The sequence below is a fragment of the Zonotrichia albicollis genome, chromosome 1, assembly GCF_047830755.1.
Source record: "Zonotrichia albicollis isolate bZonAlb1 chromosome 1, bZonAlb1.hap1, whole genome shotgun sequence".
NCBI lineage: Eukaryota > Metazoa > Chordata > Aves > Passeriformes > Passerellidae > Zonotrichia > Zonotrichia albicollis.
Window position 1 is genome coordinate 5,394,072 of NC_133819.1, and position 23,923 is coordinate 5,417,994.

General features: G+C 41.6%; 1 protein-coding gene across 7 annotated transcripts in view; it reads left to right on the forward strand.

Moving 5' to 3' along the window:
• Nucleotides 1-23,923, forward strand: part of LOC102069926 (sodium channel protein type 5 subunit alpha) — a 218,491-nt gene that overhangs the window by 87,812 nt on the left and 106,756 nt on the right. For 6 of the 7 annotated variants that reach the window (XM_074547507.1, XM_074547323.1, XM_074547581.1 and 3 more), the window contains exons 9-13: nt 3,843-3,984; nt 5,613-5,810; nt 9,590-9,763; nt 12,188-12,595; nt 21,637-21,769. In XM_074547507.1, coding sequence (XP_074403608.1) covers nt 3,843-3,984; nt 5,613-5,810; nt 9,590-9,763; nt 12,188-12,595; nt 21,637-21,769 — 1,055 coding nt within the window. The remainder of the gene's footprint in view (nt 1-3,842; nt 3,985-5,612; nt 5,811-9,589; nt 9,764-12,187; nt 12,596-21,636; nt 21,770-23,923) is intronic. The other variant, XM_074547688.1, reaches the window with a different exon arrangement.

Consider the following 23,923-nt stretch of genomic DNA (forward strand, 5'->3'; position numbering starts at 1 on the left):
CTTAAAAAAATCCTCAGAGGAAATGGTGTCAGTTGCAGAATAATATTCTCATGTGAGAGCCTTACACCTAAATTTCTGTAGTGTTTTTCTGGGAAGCAGCATTTTGTTTTTCTCTCAGTGTTTTTAACACGTTCCCATACCCTGTGGGTTATCTCTCTGTTGGCCACGAAAGAGGGTGAGGAGGAATAAGGAGTTGACAAGTAGGAAATTCTGTCTCAAGGGTCTGGTTGCCATAATAAGGGTGTAAGCTAACATTAACTACATTTTTGGGTGGTGGTTTATGCTTTTCATGCTACAGCACCTTGTTTGAATGCTCTTAAAGCTGAAAAAATATTAGAGAAGTGTGTTTTCTAGGTTTCAGCTGGGATGGAGTTAATTTTCTTCCTCATGGCTGCTACAGGGCTGTGTTTTGGGTTTAGGATCAGAACGATGTTGGTAACACACTGGTGTTTTCAGTTGTTGCTAAGAAGTGCTTCTGCTAAGTGAAAGACTTCTCAGCTCCTCATGCTCTGCCAGTGAGGGGGACACAGCCAGGGCAGCTGAGCCCAGCTGGGCAGAGGGATGTTCCAGACCCTACATTCAGTGTATAAACAGTGGGGAAACCTGGCTGGGGGACACTGCTTGGGAACTGGCTGGGCAGTGGTCAGCAAGGGGTGAGCAGTTGCACTGAGCATCACTTGTGTAGCTCAATTCTTTTATTGTTGTAATTATTCATGTTGCTATTATTTTCTTCCTTTTCTGCCCTATTAAGCTGTCTTTATCTCAGCACATGAGATTTCTCACTGTTACTCATCCAATTTTGTCCCCCATCCCATTGAGGCTGGACTGAGTGAGCAGCTCTGTGGGGTTTGGCTCCAGCTGGGGTTAAACCATTCACTGTGGGGTCAGACAGTGGGAAATTACCCATAAGGACAGAATAAAAATTTTAAAAAATATATCCTTTGTGTATAATACTAATTGTATTATAAACATAAAATATTCCTCTGTGGTACCACTGCTCACTTTCACAATTAGAGCGGTTACATCTCCATGTCCTACAGATTCCCAAGCAAAATGCTTTGAGCACTTGCTTGAAAGTTCTTCCTCAACAAAAGTTTCCCTAGAAAGCAGCATTGGCAGTGAACCTGGGTGACTTTTTATCCTCTAACACGTGCTCAGGAATTCCTATTAAAATTAATCCCAAGGCTCCTAATGTCCCCTTTCTCCCAGGCTCTTGTTCAAAAGGGTGAAGAGATTAAGAGGGAATTCTCCCTACTAATTGAGATTCAGAGGAAAATCTCACCCACTCAATAATTTATATTAATGGCAAAATTTTCATTTTGCCTACGATTTTAGGCAATTTATTCTAGAAGAAGCCTGATTTCCAAATGACTGCCCTGCCCAGGCTGAAGTCCACCATTAAAGTAACCACCAGCAAAGTTTCTCTCAGCTGCATTGGGTTGTTTAGCCATTAGTAATAATGTAAAATAAGAACAAGGAGACCAGATCAATGGAGCCACTCAGGATTTCTCTTTAGGGAGAGATGAAGGAAAGGATTCTGCACCTCTGGATATGCTCACCAAGTTTCCAACCACACCCAGTGTGTGAGAGAAGTCATTTTCCCATGGCAGAAATAATCAGCCTTACAGAAATGTTCATGTCTTGTGTAGACACGATGTCTTGCAGCCAGCAAAGGGAATTTCCTCCTCAGGAGCCTGGAGAATCCATTTCTCAGAGCTCCTGAGCAGCTGAGTGGCACATCACTGGCACTGAAGGCTCTTTGCTGCAGCAGATCAGAGGCAGAAATCTCACATGTCTGCAACAGAGTGACAGCACATGCTGCCTTTGGGAGAGAGGAGGTTTAGTGAAAATTCTGCCTCAAAAAAGGACATGGGTATACAAGAGACATTCATTGTGCATCTGCATATTTTAGGGGGAAAAATGTGAGATTTATGCATTTTATTATCTTCTAACTCAGTGATGTTTCTGTATTTTTTATCAAAATATGGCTCTTATTAGGAAAAAAATAGATAGGAAGGATCTAGAAGGAGGCATTTCTAGACTGGCAGGGAAAAAATTAGGAGTGACTATTTTTCTTTCTTTGTGAGATATAATTGTTATTATCTGAATTCTCAACTGGTATAAGCTAACTTGGCTCTACCTAAGGTGACAGAATCACTTATTATACCCCCACTTGTGTGTAACATTTAATTCACTAAACATCAGCTGTTCATTTTTTATTGCTTTTTCTGAAAACTACTGTAAACAAGGATCTGCACACATTTTGCAATGCTTCAGCACTCCTTTTATCAGCGTTCAAAGCAGACTTACTTTAAAATTTGTGATTCACTACTGATATTAAATTAAGATTCCAAAAGCACTGTTGAATGTCTAATGGTGGTGGCAGACAGCATAGATTTGTATAAAAACATATTCTCATTTTGACATGCAATAGAGGTTGTTATCCTGTGCTGTAAAATTTATTTTATATCTGTATAAAAAAATATAGTTTTTAAAGAAAAAGAAAACTGGTTTTCACACTGACACACACTCTGCTTTCTTGGGGATCACTTTTTTTTCTGGAATCTTAGAAATTAATTTGTTTTATTTGTATTTCTGCTTTGCATTTCAATTTCTGGCAATATTCTGCTTTTGTAAGAAAGTAACAGTGATTGGGAAACTGTAAGATATTTTTCTGGGAGAAAATGAAGCTTAAAGCTATACAGTCTACATGACTGGTGACATGTCCAAAATCCCTCATGTTCCAACCATCCCCAGTTGTGGCAGCTGGAATTTGCAGGGAATTGTACCAGGTTTATCCCTTCTGAAGGATTAGGAGAACAGGGAGAGCTGGTGTAACTGCACATTCTGCTGAGATCTGCTTCTCCAGATATTAGATGGTTCTCACCTAAAAAATTCCCAAATACCATAAGGCTTCAGGGCACTTGATCTTATATTCATTTCCTAGGATACATGCAGAAGAAAACTTTTGCATATTTCTGTATCTTCAGTTTCTAATGGGTCATATCTTATTTTTTGGAGAGTGGCTTCTGATGTGCAGGAGCTGTGGGGGTTTTTGACAAATCTGTTCTGAGAGAGAGGCTGGAACAACCCAGGGTATCTTCCACCTTGTGTTTCACTTGATGATGCAGTTCAGTGCTTACACAGTAACACTGACAGCACTTTTTATCTCTTCTGGCATATGGGGCTAGAAAATTACTTGTAAGGAGCCTCAAAGGTTAATGAGAGCCAGTGAAATTCATGCTATCTGCATGCCATTTAATACAGTAATCCACAAGACACACGAGGAAAGCAGTTCCTGGCAGAAATAGAAAAGATGTCATGACCCTGGACTGTGGCGGTGAGTGGAACAAAGGGCTGGGTTTCTTAGATTAAACATTTAATCCTTTTGGGGTGACTGAGGTCAGGCAGAGGAAGCAATCAGGAAGGTGCTCTCATAGCACAGCCAGTGTCAGACTGTGTAACAAAAAGAGCAGGTTCACCATCACAGTGTTACCTGCTGCTGTAACAGGACACACCAGGCTTTTGATTCTTAATTGGGAATAAGTGCCAGGAGAAATCATGTATAAGCACCTAATTCCAGTCTATTCAAAATTTGTGAAATGCTAGGTGATTATTTGCCATTACAGCTTGTGATATGGTTTTTATTTTGCTGTTTATCTTTTCAAAGAAAAAATAAGGTTGCCAAGACCTTGGATATTGTGAAGTAGCATCACCTGTTTAGTGAAGGAGTTTACCTGTGCTCTCAACCAAGGTCATTGGATGTGTTTCCCTGGAAATCAATTTCTCCATGTTGGAGCCATCTAATATGCATCTCACAGATTTTATTTGATGTTTTGCAGCACGTGCCCTGAGGGATATATATGTCTGAAGGCTGGGGAAAATCCTGACCATGGTTACACAAGCTTTGATACTTTTGGCTGGGCCTTTCTCTCCTTGTTCCGTCTTATGACTCAAGATTACTGGGAACGTCTTTACCAACAGGTATGAGGTGTTTTATTACTGTTAAAAAATAAAAATAAAGACATAATCTTGTTACAGTGGCATAAGCAACAGTTAAAGACCAAAAAGAATTGCTGGTTATTAGGTAAACTGTGCTTTGTGTATGTTCTAGAGAAGGATAGTCAGATGTTCTGGAGAAGGACAATCAGTTCTAATAATTAATAATTTTCTTAAGAAGAATAATGTCCAAAGACATTAGGCTGGGTGTTTGGGGAAATTGGTGAAAAGTGGTACTGAGAGAAAGACCCTAATTCACCTGAGTCTAAATGAAGTTCACCACTTAAGGAAGATCACCACATCACCACTTGGTGATTTTTTGGTGGATGGTGTAACACAAGTTAATATTTTGAGTCCAGCCCAAGAAAAGGCCAGAGAAGCACCTGTGTTCTTGTGATATCTGGTTTTGCAAGGTGTGGTGCTGAGCACATATTCAGAAAATGGCAACACTATGTGATACATTTCAGTTCTCTCTGCTGCAATCTCTTCATCATGGACATTCAACTCACAGTCACATCCAAGGTGGTCTCTGAGTGAATGCTCATTTCAGCATGCATTTACTGAAATGTGTGCAAACCCCAAAGAACTACACCTGCCAGTTTGGTTCTGAATGAAATTCTCTGTCCATGAAGCCACTGACAATTTGCTGCTGCATCTCAACCCTGACAAAACTGGAAGGTGATCATATGGAAATAGGGGATAACTTTGACAGAACCACTCTGAAGGTGCTGAGGTAAACATTGCTGAAGATTTGGGGGATTTCAGCTTTACATACAGCCAGTTATGCAATTTCACTTCAGGAAAACGTAAAACAACAAAACTGAAATTCTTTAAACAGCTGCATTCACTTGCTTGGCAAAGAGCTATGTGTACAACTCTGGAAGACAGAAACTGTCATGGCAAATAAGGATGAACATCACTCCATTTTATTATTTGACCTTATACTATCACACAATGTTTTCTGTCAGTAGTATCATCTCTCTGAGCATGGGACATATCTGTTACATATCTGTTACACATAAGCTGTCCCCCTAAATTCCAGTTATGGCAATAAATCTGGTGAAGAACCAGGGGATACATTCAGCAGAGCCCAAGGTTTGGTTCTTCTCATCCTGACACAGATGTCTCAATGATATTTGGTTGAGTAGTACCCTAAACTTGTATTTTTCTCCCTGAAAAAGGACCTGGATTGTAGACATCTGAAGGGATCCAACATGAATCCCACTTGGATGGTTTCTACACACAAGATAAAACCAGATTGAACTGTGGGGGAATTTTTCACTGCTACTGGCTCTAATATCTATTCTGAAAAGAAAACCAGCAGAGATATTTGATACAGGAGGAAAGCATTGAAAGCATTTTTCTTTTAGAAATTAATTCACTGCAAAGCACACAATTTTTTGATTAAGGTATAAAAATTTATTGGCGAGGAGATTATTTCCTTGTATGTGGTTGTCATTTCTCATCAAAGGCTTTCTGTTTGAACTATTAACAAAGGATGAACTCAATTATATTATAAATCTAATTTTAAAAGAAACCCCTTCTTTTCTTTATTTGTTTTTTCTTTTTCAAAACATGGTAAAGCAGTGTTAATTTTACTTTTGCACGTACAGACTCTCAGATCTGCTGGGAAGATCTACATGCTTTTTTTCATGCTGGTCATCTTCCTGGGCTCATTCTACCTGATCAACCTGATTCTGGCTGTTGTGGCCATGGCATATGAGGAGCAGAACCAAGCCACTATTGCTGAAACAGAGGAGAAAGAAAGAAAGTTTCGGGAAGCCATGGAGATGTTGAAGAAAGAGCAGGAGGTCAGTGAACTATGTGACATGATTAACATGGGGTGACTTGAACAAATGTTACCTTGGGATTCACATCCTCTTTATTTCACATTTGTGTGATAACCAAAGTAAAAGTTTGCTTGAAACAGTTTAGTGTTTATTGTACTGGACAAAGTTATTGCAATTTTTTTTTTTTTTTTTTTGCTGAAAGAGAAATTATAGTTCTCCCTTTAGGAGTGGAGCCATTTGGGGTTTACATATCCAGGAGTGTACTGGTTTGACCATGCCACGTATGCCAGCAGAGAAAATTAATCTAGTTTGGCATGTGAGATGTTTTAATGATGGCAAAACCACATCTGCATTTGAGCACAACCCAGCTGTGCTGGTAGCTCAGCCAGAGCCCCAGATGAACCTCCTTCCACCACCCCTTTAGCATGTATTGTTTTCCTCATTGTCTTGCTCCACCTGCTGTAAATATCCAATTGTTTGAAAACGAAGGTAAAGGTATAGACAAACCTCTTTGAAGCACACACAGCTTCATTCCTGGAAAAGTAAACAGGCAGACCTTGAGGTTAAGATCTGCAAATTATGCAAAGGGTATGGATTTAATGTTATGTCATAAATTTAAACAAACCAGGGAGGCCAAATGGTGGATGTAGCCTTATAGCCTTAATAACAGTATTTAATTTGCATGTGGTTTGTGTGGGGTAGAAAGCTTTTATTAAACAGCAGAAGAGAACATTTTAGGTGCTGTGAACAAGAAGACAATAAGAAAATTAGTCTGAAATAACACGTAGCACTGTAGTTCAGAGAAATAAATCCTTGAAACACAATATAAACTAATATACATAATTTTCTTTTGGGTACATATGGCTTCAGAGCCTAATCCAAAGGCCATTTAAATCCTTGGAAAGAAAATAGAAAATGCAATTCACTCTTGACAAAGTGCTAGTAGTGGCTTATGAATCATTTAAGTCCTTTTAAAGATCCTCTTTGATAGTTTAAGTAATAGGTAAATGCAATTTAGTCCATATACAGCCACTTTGAACAGAGTAACTCTGCCATAACCTAAGGGAACAAGCTGAGCTCCAGCTCGTACCTATTTTGTACAAATTTTCATGTGTATTGACTCCAGCTGAGCTCTTCCTAATAACAGTCAACTTTAGTAGCCCCAGCTATAATTAAAGATATTTAAGAATTTCATTTTGAAGGCTTTGATTTCAATTAAACCTGTGTGTACACAAAGAAAAGGAACATTAAGCCCAGAAAGCATAATGTGTCAAAAAACAGTCGCTCCTGAAAATCTGATTTTTTCCCATTTGTTTATATTCTTTATAATAGAGTCTTTTCTTCAGCCAACAATTTCTCATCTTCCCTGTGCCCTGTTCAGTGCAAAGGGAGGACAGTGCATGACTCGAGAACAGCTCTTTGCTTTCTCATCATTTGTTGTGTTGCCTTAGGGCAGCTCGAGCAGACTTCCCAGCTCAGGCAGTCAAAGCCTGCTTGGAAGAGGAAGTGACTAATATCCTCCAAGGTTTTTCAGGGCCTCTTGCCACTGCTCAGACTCCACGTGCTTCAAAAATGCTCCATTTGCAATATTCCTGGAGTATTATCCTAGTTTTATGGGAAGGAAGTTCAGGAGGGGAGTGATTTGGGTCCGTGATGTTCACTAATGAAGTCCAGTAATTCTGCAAATCAACTCCTGGCATCTCAAAGTAGACATTTGGAAGGAGAAGCTCAGGAATGGGAACTGGGTGGCTGCACCATGGAGCTTTCAGGTGTCCTGCTGAGATATCTCACCCCAGTCAGAGCTACTCGATTTTAATCTGTTTCTCCAAACCTCAATAAAGATTTTAGTTTTGGCTTTCTCACTGTACCACTAAGTTCTTGCCTCAAGAGCCTTCTTTTGCATAATTCTCATATCAGACCTCACGAACTAAGCTTTCCTTCAGCCATCACATCCCATCTCCTTGCCAGGTATGCCTGGTCCCACCACCCTTCCTGCCCCTGGAGTTGTTGCAGTGGGTTTTGCCCTGCAGTGCCTGAGGAACAGGACAAGATCCACCCACAGGAACCCAAACAGAACAGGTAGATAGGCAGGACATGGGAACATCCTCAAGCCCAGGCTGGACTGAGGAAACTGGTGAAGTGTCCCTGCCCATAGCAGTGGGGTTGGATGGACTCTAAGCTCCCTTCCAACACAAGCTGTACTGTGATTCTATGGTCCGCCATGACAGGAGGAACAATTCACTCTAAATCCTTTTTCAATATCTGAGAAAGGTGTTGAGCACAGAAACTATTCAAGTAATAGGTAAGAAAATGATAAGAAACTAAAAATTAGCTTATTTTGCAGTTTGAGTGCAGCATGCTTAGTAGCACAACCTGCAATATTTTCTAGATCAACAAAATATGACAGCGATCAAAAAGGAAGACCAAAACTGTTCAGGCCAGCTTTTATAATGTGCAGTATAAAGGGAGCAGAAATATAATTGATAGACCTGCTTGGGGACTATCAGTCAATTTATACAATTGGTCTAACACATTCCTAAATCTGAGCTTAACACCAAAAGACTTGCCAAATCTTTATGAAGAGAAAGCACTTCAGCATAGCAATTAAATCAATTGACTCAAAAAAAACCAAACAACAAACCAACCAAAACAACCTGGACCAGTGTCTGAGCCCTCCTCCTCTCTGCTCTAAGCAGCTTGCTTATGAAAGATATTTCCCACAGGAATTAAGTTTTGTTGTGCTCTCAGCTTGATAGAGCCACCGCTACTCCTTGAAATACATGATTGATTCTTTACACGGCTGTTAAGTGCCTTCACTTTCCTTGGACTGATGCCTGTGGGAGGAAGGGAGTATTTTGCAGTGGAGAGATGATTGCCTGTTTGATTCTAGTGGCTTACAGACAATAGCACTGAGGATTCATCTGTTTCTCCTGTTCTGGGGAACCGGGAGAGGCGGTTTTTAGCAATTTGCTCTCTTCAGGTGTTTCAGCTGGGGGCTCTGCATTGGGCTGGTCTCCAGACCACTGATGTGGTTCTCCAGCACCTCCAAACCTGATCCTGGTGCCCAGAGTCCCCTCACTCCTCCTGCCTGTGCTGGTGACAGAGCCCCAACCCCCCTAGCTCCTATCAATCCTTCCTCCTGGCTGCTCATTTTCTCCCAGGGCTCTGGTTTTGATGTTCAGGCTTTGGAATTGGGCTTCTGCAGTGCTCCCAGCAGCTGGTGTGTTATCAGCCTGCTCCTGCAGAGATCCCAGCAGATAGCCAGCACAGCATGGAAGCACATGGCGCAGCAAAGGCCGCCTTATCTCCTGTTAAGCCCATGGCTCTTTCTTTGCATCTCTGGTCGCAGATGTGATGGGGATAAGTGTTTACAGAAACGCGCCAGCTGAGCTGCCTGCTGCTCCTGGCATCCCTCTGTGCAGGCAGGGAAAATCCCAGCAGCCAGCTGGGCTGCCCTCCTGTCCAGCCCTTCAAGGGGCTGAGGTCCAGGAGGGGTTTAATCTGAGCTTCCCCAGCTTGAGATTTTTCTTTGCCTGGCACCAGAAGTGTTAGTCCAGATCTGTGTGCACACAGGCTGCTCCTTCATGATATGTCAAACAGGCTTGTGTGGGAGCTCCACATAAAAACCATTCTTTTATGCAGCCACTCTTAAGTTTTATGATTCCTTATCTCCCAAAATTTTTAATATCTCTCCTATACAACCTTAAAATTTAAAACGAAAAATAATTTCTGAGCTGTAGTAGTTTTCACTGATATCCTGAAATAACAAAATTTATACCTTCTACAATCTTCTGATTTAGGCACTAGCAGCTAAAGGAATTGATTCAATGTCACTCAGCTCATTGGAAATGTCACCTAAAAGTGCAAAAGAAAGAAGAAATAAGAGGAAGAAAAAGAAATCTTTGGGGGGAGATGAGTATGGGGAGGACCAAAGGAATCCCAAGTGTGACTATGATGACGGTCAAAGGAGGATGGTAAGCCATGGTCTGAAACATCACTTGTTCCACACTGTACTTTCCTGGACAGGTCAGGCTCTGAGCAAGGCAATTTAAACTGAAACTTTTAGAAGAAACAGGTATTTAATATCTTAACTGATATTAACATAGCAGACACAGTATACAGTCTGTGCTAAAACAGTGGAAGGAAACATATTACCACTTTATTTTTTAAATGAATTTAAAATGCCCATTAAACATTTTTATAAACCTGTTTTTTTCAATTTGTTTCTTTTTTTTTTATTTTTTTGTGCCTCAAGATTACCCTCGATCTGGTTTATTTTCTTTCATTCATCTGATTATATCTATCCTATCCCTACTAGCGATAAAAAAAATATCTTACTGGAAACTTACAAGGCTTAAAAATAAAAGAGAGGAGGAGAAAAGGAGGAAACTTGTCTCTGAGGGCTTTTTAAATATTATACAAAGACATTATTAACATTTTTATATTCTTTTGCTAGTTGCCTCCAAGTCAAAACTTTGTGGCACTTGTTTCTACTTTCTATTGCAGGGAAGAAAAACAGAATGACAATGTTATTAAATAAGGTTTTATGTAAATGTTCCTGACATGCATGAATATGAATCTGCCCATGCTGTATGTATCAAGGGATCATAAATAGCTCCAGATAATTTGTCTTTGTTTAACTGAGGGCAAAGTTTAAATCAGTTTGTTTTGTTGTTTTGAGTAGCCATGTAATGGGCTAAATCCTTTTCTATTTTGTTGTCAGTGAATTTAGGGATACTTGGCAGCCATAAAAAGCTCATAAAAAACATGTAAGTGGTGTAAGTAAATGTGACCAATTAATGACTCCCCAGCTCACAAAATTTACCCAGAGCTGGATTTCTGTAGATGACATGCATTTTTTAATCCAATTGTTTGTGTTGCTGTCTCATTGGTCAAGAGGGTTGTGTAACAAATTGCACCTTTTCTAAACCCAGAATTGCTCCTTAGCTTCATTCTGGATGGGTTTCAGGACACCACGTGCCAGAAGCGCCGTGGATTGGAGCTGTGCATTTTCAGTTTATTCCTCAGATTATTATTCCTTGTTTTTACTTTTCGCCCCTGGATGTCATATATGCATGAGGAGCATGGGAGACACATTTCAAAGCTTATAGTAAATCTTCTCTGCAAGGCTGTGTCTGGCATGGTTGGAGGGAATAAGGCTGAGTCATCATTCAGATGCTATCTTAGCAGCTGGAACTGTGTTGCCATCAGAAATCAGTCTCAATGACTGTGCCATGGAAACCCAGGCATGGATTTCTGACCAGCTGAAATTTGGTAGCAATCCAAAAGGGCTGTTTTTAGTTAGAAAGAGCCTGGGTTTTGTACTCCTCCATGTACCAGTGTCACTAAATAGCATCATTACATAACTCAGTGGTGTTAGCTACAGCACAGAATGAAATCAGGCTTCATTTGATTTGTCTGGTTTGTGGGTGCTGTGGCAATCTGACCTCTCTTCATAGATACTTGGCTCATGGGAAAGTTCTGAAGAAGCTGGAAATTCTGTGCAGGCATAAATTCAAAAATATGTTCTGCCTAAATGCTCTTACTCCAGTAATTTCCTCTTTAGAGAGAAGAGAAAGGGACAGACTTGAATTCCTCACACATTTTCTGAAGATCCTTTTTGCTCTGCCGGATTTTAGGTGTGTTTAGTCCTTGGCTACATCTTGCTGATGCTCTGGCAGAGTTGCAGTCTCACTGACTGACGTCAGAGTGGATCGTCAAGGCTGATATTTAAGTGAGGGAGATTGCTGTGTACTGAGGTTACCCAGCCCTTAAGCAGCCATGTGCATTGAGATAATCATTTTACAAACTAATAAACCATATCCCTCTTCTTGCTCTTGGTTTGTTTTTTGGTTTGTTTTTTTTTCTGTTTCTTTTATCACCTTCTTCCGTCGTATTCTGCTTCTTCTTCTTCCCTCTTCTTCTCATTTTCCCTGCAGTTCATTTCCTGCCCTATTTCTTTATCTTCTCCCACTGCACTGTTCCTTCCCTAGCTGTTATGAAGATGTGTGATAATGCAGTAGATTGGAGCTGGATCCCCCTTCCCTGCTCCTGTCTTCCACTCCTTGTGCTGCCTTCCCAGCTCCTCTGGCACTTGTCCCATGGGGGGGAGTAGAAGTGAAGGAAGTATCACGCTGTGAGCTGAATGCCACCTTGACCCTTCCTGTTTCAGTACATCTTTAATTGCCAAGTGTTAGACAAATGCCTAAAGGCTAGGAATGACTGTCCAACCTCTTAACTTTGAGGAGCCTGAATACCTGTAATTAAATCTGTCTTCCTCCGAAGCGCTTGGTTTAAAACGGAAATCACTGCTCTCCCCCAGAACTTCCTCGCTCCTGAAAAACGTGTTGCAAAATGTTGTTTCTCTTTCCCCTTTTTTCCTCTCTGGGGGTTTCCAGACTCTCCTTGGCATTAGTTATGGTCCCAGTGCAAACTTGGTGAAGCGCAGAACGAGCCACGGAAGCGTTTTCAGTTTCCGACTCCGTGGCAGAGACACTTGCTCCGAGACAGATTTTGCCGATGATGAGATCAGCATCGCTGGGGAAAATGAAAGCCACCGGGGCTCCCTCTTAATTCCAAGATCTGGGAGGCGTCCAAGCGTGCAAAGTCAAGTGAGCCATAGTTCTCACCCTACTACTCCCAACTACACCCAGACGGGCAAAAGGAACAGCTCAGTGGATTGCAATGGTGTGGTTTCCCTGATAGGAGGAGGAGGAGGCACCGGGGCACTCCACCCAGACCCTACTTCTCCTGCAGGGTTACTGCTCCCCCCAGTTATTATGGAAAAGCCTGGGACAGGCGACCTGGTGAGTACTTTATAACTTTTGTACGTGATTCGCGCTCTTGTTTCCTTCTAAATATTGTTGGAGATTGCTGTAATTGATTTGGAGATACCATATGAAGTCTGCAGCCAGAAACCCAGACCCACCATTCCTGGCAGGGTGGGAATACAAGTTAATTCACAGAGAAATGTGTGCCTAGTGCCTCATCAGGGAGGTTTGTGCCTTCTGGTGAGATTTTCTCTTCAGAGCTGTCAGGAGGCAAATAGCTAAATCTTGAGTTTGACAGAGACTTTCTTTTCTTCAAGGGACAGTTTTAAACTTGATTTCTTTTGACTTTTGAATACATGACATTGTCTGATGGATAGAAAATTATGGTTTTTAAATGATTCCATGAATCTTGCCATCTTGAAACTGTGTTTTCTCTTGCTGGTTGGTCTCTGCGTCTGACCTCTAGTCTTCTCTTGGGCTACTTGAGGAGGGCTGTTCCTTCAGTCCAAAGGTAATTCCCAGAAGGGTTTAGCATCCAGTTCAAATAACACCCAGGAAATATGAGCAGATGATCAACAGATTTCAGCCCTTTTGCAGATTGCCAGCATCTTTGTTGCAGAGAAACACCATGAGATGGTGTTTTTGGAAATAGCTGCTACACAGGCAGAGCAATCTGGACAGGTTGCTAGTTTGAGATAGTGGGAATTTATCTTTTCTTTTATAGATAATCTGCATTGAAGCTCATCACTTTCAACAGTCTTTAAAATGATGGAGGTCACTACTACAGTCAGTGTGGACAGGATTAATTTCATTTTAGGGATCAAAACCAGACTAGAATAATCTCTCTCTTTGGAAGTGCCTTTTTCTGTTCACTTTAACCACAAGTCTTACATTAGGTGAGATAAGGCCCACTCAAGAGTAACAAGGTGCCAAAACCAGGTTATGTTGGTGGGGGAAAAAAAGCAAATGTGATTATAACATGTATTAGCCAAGGTATCTCCTAAAGAGAAAGGTGAGTGTGATGGATGCCAGCTGTGGTGTCAGATTATCAGTAAATTGAGAAGCAGTTTTTTCCTCTGGAGCCAAACAGCTTTATTCCTTTCAGGGTTTGGACTGAAATTTTTTCCTCACCTACCTGGGCATTCCCTGTAGTTCTGCAAATAGACTCTCACACCACCCATGAGAGAAGGGGCCAAGCTACATGTGGGAAACTGGTTGGTGTGAGAATTATCTGTTTTGTTGACAATTTTGAGACTGTTGCTGCTTTTTCAGATATTCACATCTTCCTTCATTTAGGACTTTGCTAATCCCACTTTTACTCTCTATGGACAAGGATGACCGGTCCTGAGACAATTCTGTAAACAGCAGAATTGCTGTAGATAGGGAAGTTTTACTTGATTTAGCTTTGTGGAGGAAAAAAAAATGTATTAAAGGAGCTGGGGAAGCAAATTTGTGCATCTGTTTAAAAAAAATTTCTGAACCAAAATTAAGATCTCAGTATGTAAGTAGAGGATGTCCCCTTTTTCTCTGTAAGGAAAGCAGCTCTGCAGGCTGCTGAGGCTGTCCCAGCTCTCAGAAAAAGCTTAGCAAAGCACAAGAGCACTCAACCCTTCACAGAGAATATCAGTATTTTACAGGACTGGGTCCTGAGGTGACAGGGAGGCTCTGAGCTCTGCTGGCATTTATTTTCATTTGTCGGCTCCCTGCCTTTTGGATAAATGGATGTTGGAAATGGAATGGCCAGGGTGGGGGAGCTCGCTTGGCACTTCCCTGCCCATCTAGGAAACAACACCCAGGCTCTACAGTAGCAGATGCTCATGCAGTGATGCAATGTGAAGGATGTTGTGTCTTTTGCAAAACAGGTTTGGTATCTAATCTATCCAGAAAATGTGAGCTGGAGTTAAGGGCTGATTGGCGAGAGGCCCGGTGCTGTACAGATGTATTCACTGCAGGAGCCACAAGCACTGGGCACAAACCTGCAGCCTCAGCTGTGGCTCAGGCACAAGGAAATGGCAAATCTGACCCCTCAGCGTGCTTGGAGATAAATCAGCATCTTTCTTGGCTTTGCATTTGATGATTTTCACCTTTTTCATGTTAAAATTTGTAGGTGAATTTGTTCTTTGTAAGCAGCTCTGGTTTCTTTTTACAATCTCTTGATATGTTTGGGGAAGGTAGAAAGAAAAATGTTGCAATTACCTCATTAACCTCACTGACCCTTCTGCTGTTATTTATTTTGAGCAAGTGTGAGCCTGTGGAAAAGGATCCACTTGGGCTATCTGTTGTATCTTTCATGAGCAAGAGATGAAGGGCCAGTCCATGAAAATGCATCACTGTAACGTGGCTTAAGCCCTGACTTGCAGCTTCCTGATGTGTAACTGTGGCTTTGCTCATGCACCTCCTGGGAAGATGGAGCTGTAAAAACCCACAGTTTACAGCATTAGATTTTTGAGGATGCACATTTTTAGGTCACTCTGTGATGCTGAGTAACATCAGATGAATACAATACATGTCTATCAGACTGCTACTAAGGGGGGAGATCACTGAATTCTGATTTGGGGAAAACTTGGAGGAGCATTTCTGATTTAAAAGACAGAGCAAACATCAAACAAGATCTGACCATCTCTGGTTTTTAATTTTCAATCTGTAGGCCTTCAATCACAAACAGTGACTTGGCCCACAGCTGTCACAAATTATCCCAAAGTGGGTCCCCTTCAGATTTCTCCAGGAAAGCACAGTCACTAACACTTCTGAGCATTTTAGCCTGGTCAACTTCAGCAATATTCTCCCTGAACAGTTTACCCTAGGCAAAATGGTTGGGTTGGGACCACAATGAGCAACTTCCATGCCTTTGTGTCATTGCAACTGCCACCCCCTGTCCCAGCCAGGGACCATTTCCCCACAGGAATGGCTGCAGGTGGCAGCTGAGCTGACATGAAAACATCTGTGCAGTTCAGCTGCCCTCTCCCAAGAGAGAAGTGGCTGCAGCAGTTTATCCCACTGTTCAGGCTGGTGACTCAGAGGAGTGACATCCTGGCTCTTGGCTGCAGAAAAGCATGTAAGATAAAAAAACCCAGTTTCAAATGCTCTTCAGATGGCCTTGGCTGCTTGGCACAGATGGATGAGTGGGTTTCCATGAGAAACCAAGTGTTTGCACTGTCCATCTCCTCTCCCTAATTCCTAAATCCAGCTGAGGAAAAAGGGAGGATTTTAGGTTATCTCAATGGATGATGCTAGAGCTTATCAGTCTCATCAGCTGGGGCAGTTTTTATGGCCATGGTCAGCATGGTCCATGCTGAGCAGCCACCTGCCCAGGAGCTCATCTGCACCAAAGCAGTCCTGAAAGTCACCAGGGGCTTCAGGACCTGAGCAACAGGAGGACATCCTACCCTCTACAAGAATTATATATACGAAGAATTACAAGGAGCCTGGGCATCTCTTCACACTTTGGGTGTCCCCATGCCGCAGGAGAGTTCCCACAAACAGTGGTTTTTAGTTAGAAAGAGCCTGAGGAGCTCAGAGAACTGCACAGAGAGTTCAGTGCCATGAAGGTTCCAGCCAGAGACCCTGCAGAGGTGACAGGGAGAGCAAAGTAGTGCAATGTGAAGGTGTTGTCTGCAAAACCCTTCACAAAATCAGGTCTGGGTCTGGCAGTCGTCACCTGGAGGGGAAGAGCAACAGGTGCTCAGGTCTGAGGGGTGCAGGGAGCTTGTCCCAGGAAACGCATGGAAAGTCCTGGTCACTCTCCTGGAAATGCAGGGGACTCAGTCAGGGCTGTCCTGGTCTCCCACCAGCTTTCTTCAAGTGATGCAGCTGCTGATTTTATCAAACTTACCCCAGTGTAAATAAGCAGGATCTGGTGATTATGCTAGAAGTTCTAATTGTTTTTGTCTTGAGCTGAAACTAAGAGTTCTGAAAAATGATACATTCTTATGCTCCTGCTGATTGCTGGGTGGCATTTTGGCTTTTGCCTTATTTAGAGAAAATCTGTATGTTATGTAAGTAACCTCAGGGCACACAACAACCTAAAGGTTCTGCACCTTCCTGCCGTACTTATTTGTGGCTTTGAGTTGTGTCTTTGTGTTTCTTAGTTAAGAGGTGAGAATAACACCTCCCTTCACAAGGTATTGATATGCTTGGGCAGAGTTTGATTTAGTTAATGAGCCCTTACCTGGAGCTCAATTTATCCATGGATTCTGATGAGGCTGAGTGAGATGTCACCTGTGGCTGTCAAGAACTTCTAGAGGGTTAAGGAACACACAAAACACCATCCCTTCTTGCCTCCTAAATCCAGCTGGAGCCTTTCCTGTAACAGTTCAGGGAAATCACAAGATTTTTAATTTAACCTGACTTTACAGTTGTTCCAGAGGTGGGGAGTGGAAGAGAAATGGATGCAGGACTGAAAGAACAGTGGTTTCCAAGCGGGCACTGGCTGTTAGGTGGTGATCTGTGGCAACTCAGGAAATTCCTCTGGCTGCCCTGAAGGACTCAAAATCCTGTCAGGGAGCTCAGAGACCTTGGCACAGAGCCCAAGACCCCTGTGCCTTTGATTTAGCCCTTGGAAAAAACAATTACCAACCTTTATATGAAGAATTACAAGCCACGAAAGTTTATGTAGAATGATAGTGAATTTATCATGGGGTGAAAAATAGATTTTTGGGGTTTTTAGAATAAGGGTTCAGAGGGCAAGATGGAGGGATCTGAGCAGGTCCAGCCTTTCTCCTTCTTCTTCTTGGCCTCCATCTTCTGCTGTGATGGTGGCACTTTTAGGTTGGTTTAGAGTAGGAGCTCACTGTCTAGCATAGGTGATAGGTATTGGAAAGTAATTGTAAATATTGTACATGTAGTTTTTAGTATAAAAAGATAACACTGCCCCAGGGCAGGGAGAGAGCCTTTGACTGTCTTGCTGAGCAGGTCTCATCAGGCCAGGAGAAAGAATTTTATAGATAAGAAACAATAAACAACCTTGAGACCAAGAAATTAAGAGTTCTGACTCCTTTGACCGCTGGGCTGGGAAAAGAGACTTTCTGACACATCTCGGTGTCACTCTGACCAGCTAGAGAATCCCAGAGTGATCCCCACTTGCTTTGCTCTCCTGGGACACCTCCTCACCAGAGCTTCCCATCAGTCCAGGAGCAGAGCAGGGCAGGGCAGGCTGTTTTTGGGATGATTTTGGGATGGACAATGAGGCTGGAGTAACCTGGGGACACCCTCTTGCACACACAGCCCTTCCTGAATTTCTTCTTGGTCACCCTTATGCTTTCTTTTCTAGGAAACTTGAAATGTTGAGCATTGCTAGATTGGCAGAAGGGAAAACACCTGGAGAGGGGCCAAGCTGTTTATCAAGGGTCTGAAATAAAGATTTAGGAATTTGTCTTTAGATTATATTATTTTAAAAAGAAAAACAAACAAAACAAGGCCATGCTTTTTGTTTCAGCTAAGCATAAAAAGCTTTTGCTGACCACATTGGTTTGAGCTTTTCATGTTCATCCTAAAATCACCCTGAGGTAAAATTTCTCTCTTTCACTTTTTGCTTTGGCACAAGACTGGTGAAAAGGGAAAGTGTTAGCAGTTTCCATGTTCAGAAATAAAGGTCAAGAGAATAAGTCATCCAAAAATCCTCCAGTAAGTTATGTGGCTAAAAGCTCCCTCTGATGCTGTCACACAGAGTTGTCACCACAGTTCTGTTTCTGCTCATTTCAAACTTTGTTTTTTGTACATTCTAAGTGTAAATCACTCAGATTTGGTACAAATATTTCAAACTGATTTAGCTTATGGTGCATCTCTTTAAATAGTCAGGCATCCCCAAAATCAGGTGGTTTCTTTTTAATGCTGGGCTCGATTATGGCTGCCTCCAATTTCATTAAATATTTGTGCTGGTGCCTTACTGAGTCCATTGCTCATGGTGTGGCTTGGCCACCTTTTTCTGCTTGAAAAATTTTGAAGTGTACAAGGAAAATTAAATCTGTCCTGGTTCCCAAAAATGGTCTTTAAAAACATTGCTATGCTTAAGCCCATCTTCACATAATCGTTTTGACATAGTTCAAAACTGTAGGCAGTGAGAACAAAATATCTCTGTTATGCATCCTCATTTACATCTAAATTACTGGATAGTATATTTGTCTCTATAGAATTTAGCTAATCCAAAGGAGGAACTTTTCCAATTCATCAGGGGGCAACAGAAATAATCTTTTCCTGCTGGAGGTGCCTATGTTTAACTCCATTGTGATTTCTCATCTGGATCCTAGGGACACTCCTTGCATAACTGTGGGGACTGCTGTTATTTTATGTTTAATTTCTATAGAAATATAAGTACAATGAGAAGCTGTGCCTGTGTGTGTTCTCTCAGAGATGATGATAGCCTTTCTGCTGCCTGCTTGTCCAGTTCCTGGAATTGTTTCTGTCTCACAGCGCAAAAGCTGCCAGTTCCTGTGTGACTATCAACCATCTCTGTTCTAAAATAAATAAAAATAGTATAAACCCAAACCCACACATAACTATTCTTTACATATGGTAAAAGCTTATGACCTTCCTTAAGCAGCATTAGCAATTCTAAGCAATTCACCTGGATGGAAACTTTCTTTCCTGGAAAAATTCTTCCTAGTAAGTGACAGAGTGGCTACGTGCTGGATTTACTGCTCTGTTGGCAAATCTTTGCCCAGTGGCACTGCCTGCCACACACTGTGTCATCTGTGTCTGTGCTCTGTGCCTGGTGCCAGGGGGCTGGCAGGAAACAGGGGCTTGGTTTAGTTAAATAAATTAAAAAAAAAAAAAATGGAAAAATGAACTTGTGAATGTTTTTCTTTTGGGTTTCTACCGCTTTGCACTTGAGAATAAAAGGTGACTCTCAGGTAAGGGACTCTTGGGAATGAGGTTGTCTGATGACAAGTTACTGGTACATCCTATGCTTTAGGTCAGATAGGATGGGGAGATGTTAGAGCTTAAAAAAACTGAAATAAGCCACAGAGGTTTGAAATTTGAGGTTTTCTTACGGTTCATCAAACTAGTGGTTTGGGTTTTCTTTTTCTCTTTTTCTTTGCTTTTCCTTTCTTTCTTGTTTAAATTTATTCTACTTTTAAAAATTGCCTCCCTCCTGTTTTTCTGTCTAGCTCTTTCTTTTTGGTACCATGTATTTGTTATGTATTCCAAACTGCTGTGAATGATTATGCAATTTTGTAGATGCTTTCTTCATTAATAAAACATTTGTTGTTTCATTGGTTTTTATTGGATGTTTTTGAGGTGAAGGAAATCAAGCAAACTAATGCATCTGAAACACCATTCCTGGTATTCCCTGGCTCCTAAGCCAAGGAGAAAGTGTTTTCTAGTTGTGCATGACTCTCTCTGAAGAGTTTCTGGTTATGACTTTGCCTTTGAGATGACTTAGTAACTCAATGGGCAATGAGCAGACTCAGTTGAGTTTTTCTTTAAAAGGGGAAATAAAGGCCATTTTGGAGCATCACTGCTTTTCTGGCCCAGCTAATGTTTTCAGTTCTTACTTTCAAAGTCTTTACTCTTCTCTGGCCTCACAGTGATTGGTGTTTTTAACTGCAGTGCTCGAAGTGACCTGGGACCAGCATCCTGGTTATCATTGTCATTGCCAGTCATGGCCAAACATCTTTGCCCTTTGCTGGGGATATCCCCTGCCCTGAAGACATCACAGTCCAGAAATACGGCTCATACAGCTTCAGCACCTTTGTTTCTTGCTTTTCTCGTGGAATTGCCTTTCTTGAAGAGCATTTTTGGTAGAGAAAAGGAGGGCTCCTGGGTCCCTGGGCACAAACAGCAGAGCTGTGGAGCTGCTGCTTTTGGCACATCTCAGTTGGCATTCCAGGTGCTGATCAGGGGGGTCAGGGCCATTTCAGACCCAAGTGATGAGAAGATCCAGAAGGCTGAATCTAATTCCTGTAGCTCACTTCTCATGGAGAAACCAAAGCAGCTGCTCTGATATCTGAATAAACCAGTTTCTCATCTTTGCAGGGATTTATTCTCATTTCCTGTTTCCTTGAGCTATAACACAAGAGCCATCAGGATCATCCTTCTACACCTGTCTCGTTACACAATGTCTGGGTGCTTGAGGACCAGGGCAGGGGCTGTTAAACATTTATTTTGGGAAACTGAGGGTCTCAACCAGGAGGTCTGTGGCAGAGAATGATGTTAAACCTGGCTTTCCCAGGTTCTTGCACCTCAAAAACTTTTCTTTCCACCTGTGTGAGATCTGGAGGAGTAAACCAAGTGGGATTTGTTCTCTATATGAATTGAGAGCTTGTAATAATAAAAGCCTTAACATCTTGCTCCTGTGAGCTGACAATATGAAGTGTTTCATGCAGTGTGTGTCTTCAGCTATACTGTATTTCTGTCTGACTTCAGAAACCCAAGCCTACAAAAAGCATAAAACTAATTTAAAATGAGACATTAAACAAAGACAGTTTGGGAGTTCTGTTTTCTGGTATTTGATTTCTTTGGGATTTTTTTTATTCTTTTCCTTGAGAAACATGAGAACAAGGGTTAGGTTATTTATTTTTTCTTGAGAAAAAGAAAGCTAAATCTCTCCCCTAATTATGGAGCTTCTGAATCCGTAACACCAAAGATCACCACAATGACAATATGTTCCTGAGATTTGGCACTGTTTCAGAACAAGGAAAAACATGTGTTGGGGAGTCATTTTGCTTGGTATGATATCAGAGGTCTGCAATGGAGCTGTTACCCACGCCCTTTTCCTTTTCTAGCTGTATAATTAAATACTTAACACATTTCAGAAATAATGGATTAATTAATGTAATTAAGCAGGCCTTCTTTCACAAGCAAAGAGCATGGGAAAGCAGCACTGCTATTCCTCTGGCATTGTAAGCCTTTCTTTATTTTCACCCACAGCTTACATGAAGGTGAAGGGCAGAACAAATTCTCCAAAATTGCTCAAAGTGCCATTTTCAAAACTATGCCCCACCAGCATGCCTTTAATACAAAAGTCAGTGAGCTTTAAACTCCTCAGATGACAAAATTAATGCTTAGGCAGTTTTGAAATTTTTGCCCAGTTTCTGCCTTGGATTTACTGTGCTGATCCAGTGTGTTCCTTTGAACAGACCTCCCCCTCGGACGAGGCAAGCAAGAAACAGCTTTTAATGCCCCACCAGCCCTCAGTGGACCACTCAGAGGAGCCCTTTCAGAGGCAGAGGGCAGTGAGTGCTGTCAGCATCATCACCAGTGCCCTGGAAGGTAAGAGTCATCCTCAGTTTCCCAGCTCAAAGCCACATCTGTGTTAAAAGGCAGGAAAAACTTGACACAAAATGCCCTGATATCGTTTTGAAAGAAGGCACTAAAGGTTGTTATTGCAACCCCTATAATAGAGGCAGCACAATCATTATCTTAGCCACGAACTTGTAAAAAATCCAGAGAAAATGCCATGTAATCAGAATTGGAGCTGTAAGATTTAAGATTTTGGGCTGTTGTGGTGTTAGATGGGCACAGGGCTCGCTGGAGTGAAGGGCACCAGCCTGGTTTGGGGTGACTGACTGCACACGTGCTGGTGCCTCATCTCACTGGGGCTGATGGAAAGCCTGGCACATGCAGAACCTCCAAATTGTCAGGGAGGAAAGCCTCAAAGTCTCTAGTCTCTCACAACAGGGACACTGCAGTGTTGGAGTCCCACCATGAAATCTGAGGATGCCCAAAGGATGCTTTAACCACAGAAATATTTCTCAACCAGTTCTTCCACTGCTCTTCTCATGAGTTACAGGAGAATTCTCCTCCTTTGGGTTTCCACAGGCAGGAACTTTGCATGTTCCTCTTACAAATTTATTGGCAGCAAGACAACTCAGAGCAAGACCCCCAAATTCCCAATCTTTTGACTTGTAGCATGAAAGGGCTTCCTACAATTTCTTGTGTCTCCTACACAAACAGGGATGAGAGAGGAGGTAGCACCAAAGAGCACAGAAAAAGTCAGTCAAGAGCACAGCAGCAAGGGAAATTGTGGATTCTCCTGCAGCCTATTTCTCTGTGTGACTGATGGATAGGGACTCACAGACAGGACCTGGACATTGCCCAGTGTGAAACCACAAAGCCCTTCCTCTTCCTCACCTTTTTACCCTCCCCATGGTTATATTCAGCAGTATTGTGGCTAAAAGATATATTTGTGTTTGAATTAATAAAGAGCTGTGCTCTAAATATGGAAATAATTGCTTTGGTGTATTCCAGTGTTTAATGTACTCTGCAAAGGTTTTATTTGTTTTCTGTGGGGTTTTTAGCAATTAGCTTTGTGACTGATTTGCTCTTTGTAATGTGTTAAGAATGCCTAAAAGGTTTGGACTTCTGGAGTTCTTGTTTATTTAATGGTATTTTTCTATTCCTTTATACCACAGAGATAGAGACCATCCAGGCTAGGGTAACTCAGAGGACATGGCACTCAGGAATGTGCTTTAGTGGTGAACTTGGCAGTCAAGGGATAACAGCTGGAATCTTAAATGTCTCTTCCAACTTAAATGATTCTATGATTCTATGTAGAAGAATCCTTATTAAAGATTTCCTAACTCCCAGACTTTGATTAGTCATTGAAATTGAATACTTGTTAACAGGGAATGTCAGATCAGTATAAAATACATCACAGTATTTAACCATATTCATGGCTGTAAGATTTGTGCCAAACCTTGAAACAGCCAGACCAGAAATCCCTTCCCCTTTACTTATTTGGTGTCTGCTCTTAGCTCTTGGGCAGTCAACAACTGTCTGTTTTTTCCAGACATTACAAAGCCTTGCAGACAAGAAAGGACCTATTTCTGTTTAAATTTAAAAGTAAGAGAAAAACCATCACAATGCTGGTTGTATTTTTCTGATCATTTTTAACAGTAGCAGAAGAAACAGAGGCTAATTTTACTTTTTCTTTTTTAAGAATTTTAATTTTAATTTTACTATTTCTTTCTAATATCTTGCAGATATTAGAAAAAAATTAAATATCCAGTGTTTTCCAAATATCATATTTACTGGGAAAGGATGTGGATTATTAATTTATTTAAACCATTTTAATGCCACATCACTGCCAAAAGACAACAGTCATACCCTCCTCCTTCCCTGTGTTCCTGCACTTTGTGTGATTGGTTTTCAGCTGGACCAACAAACAGAACCAGCTCACCCAGAAGGTCCAGGAGCACAAAAGCTGGCAAAAGGACAGAGAAATAACATGTGGCTGAGGCTGAAGGGGGTGAAACAAAATCTTTTAGCAGCAACCTGGACATAAAGGGGCATAGGTATGAAGAATATGGTCTAGATTTACCTGGAAAATTCGATCCCTAAAGAATTGACTGCTCTAAACCCCTTATTGCTTTCAGAGGCAAGTTTCAAAAAAAAAAAAAAAAAGTTCATTGAAATCCATGGTTC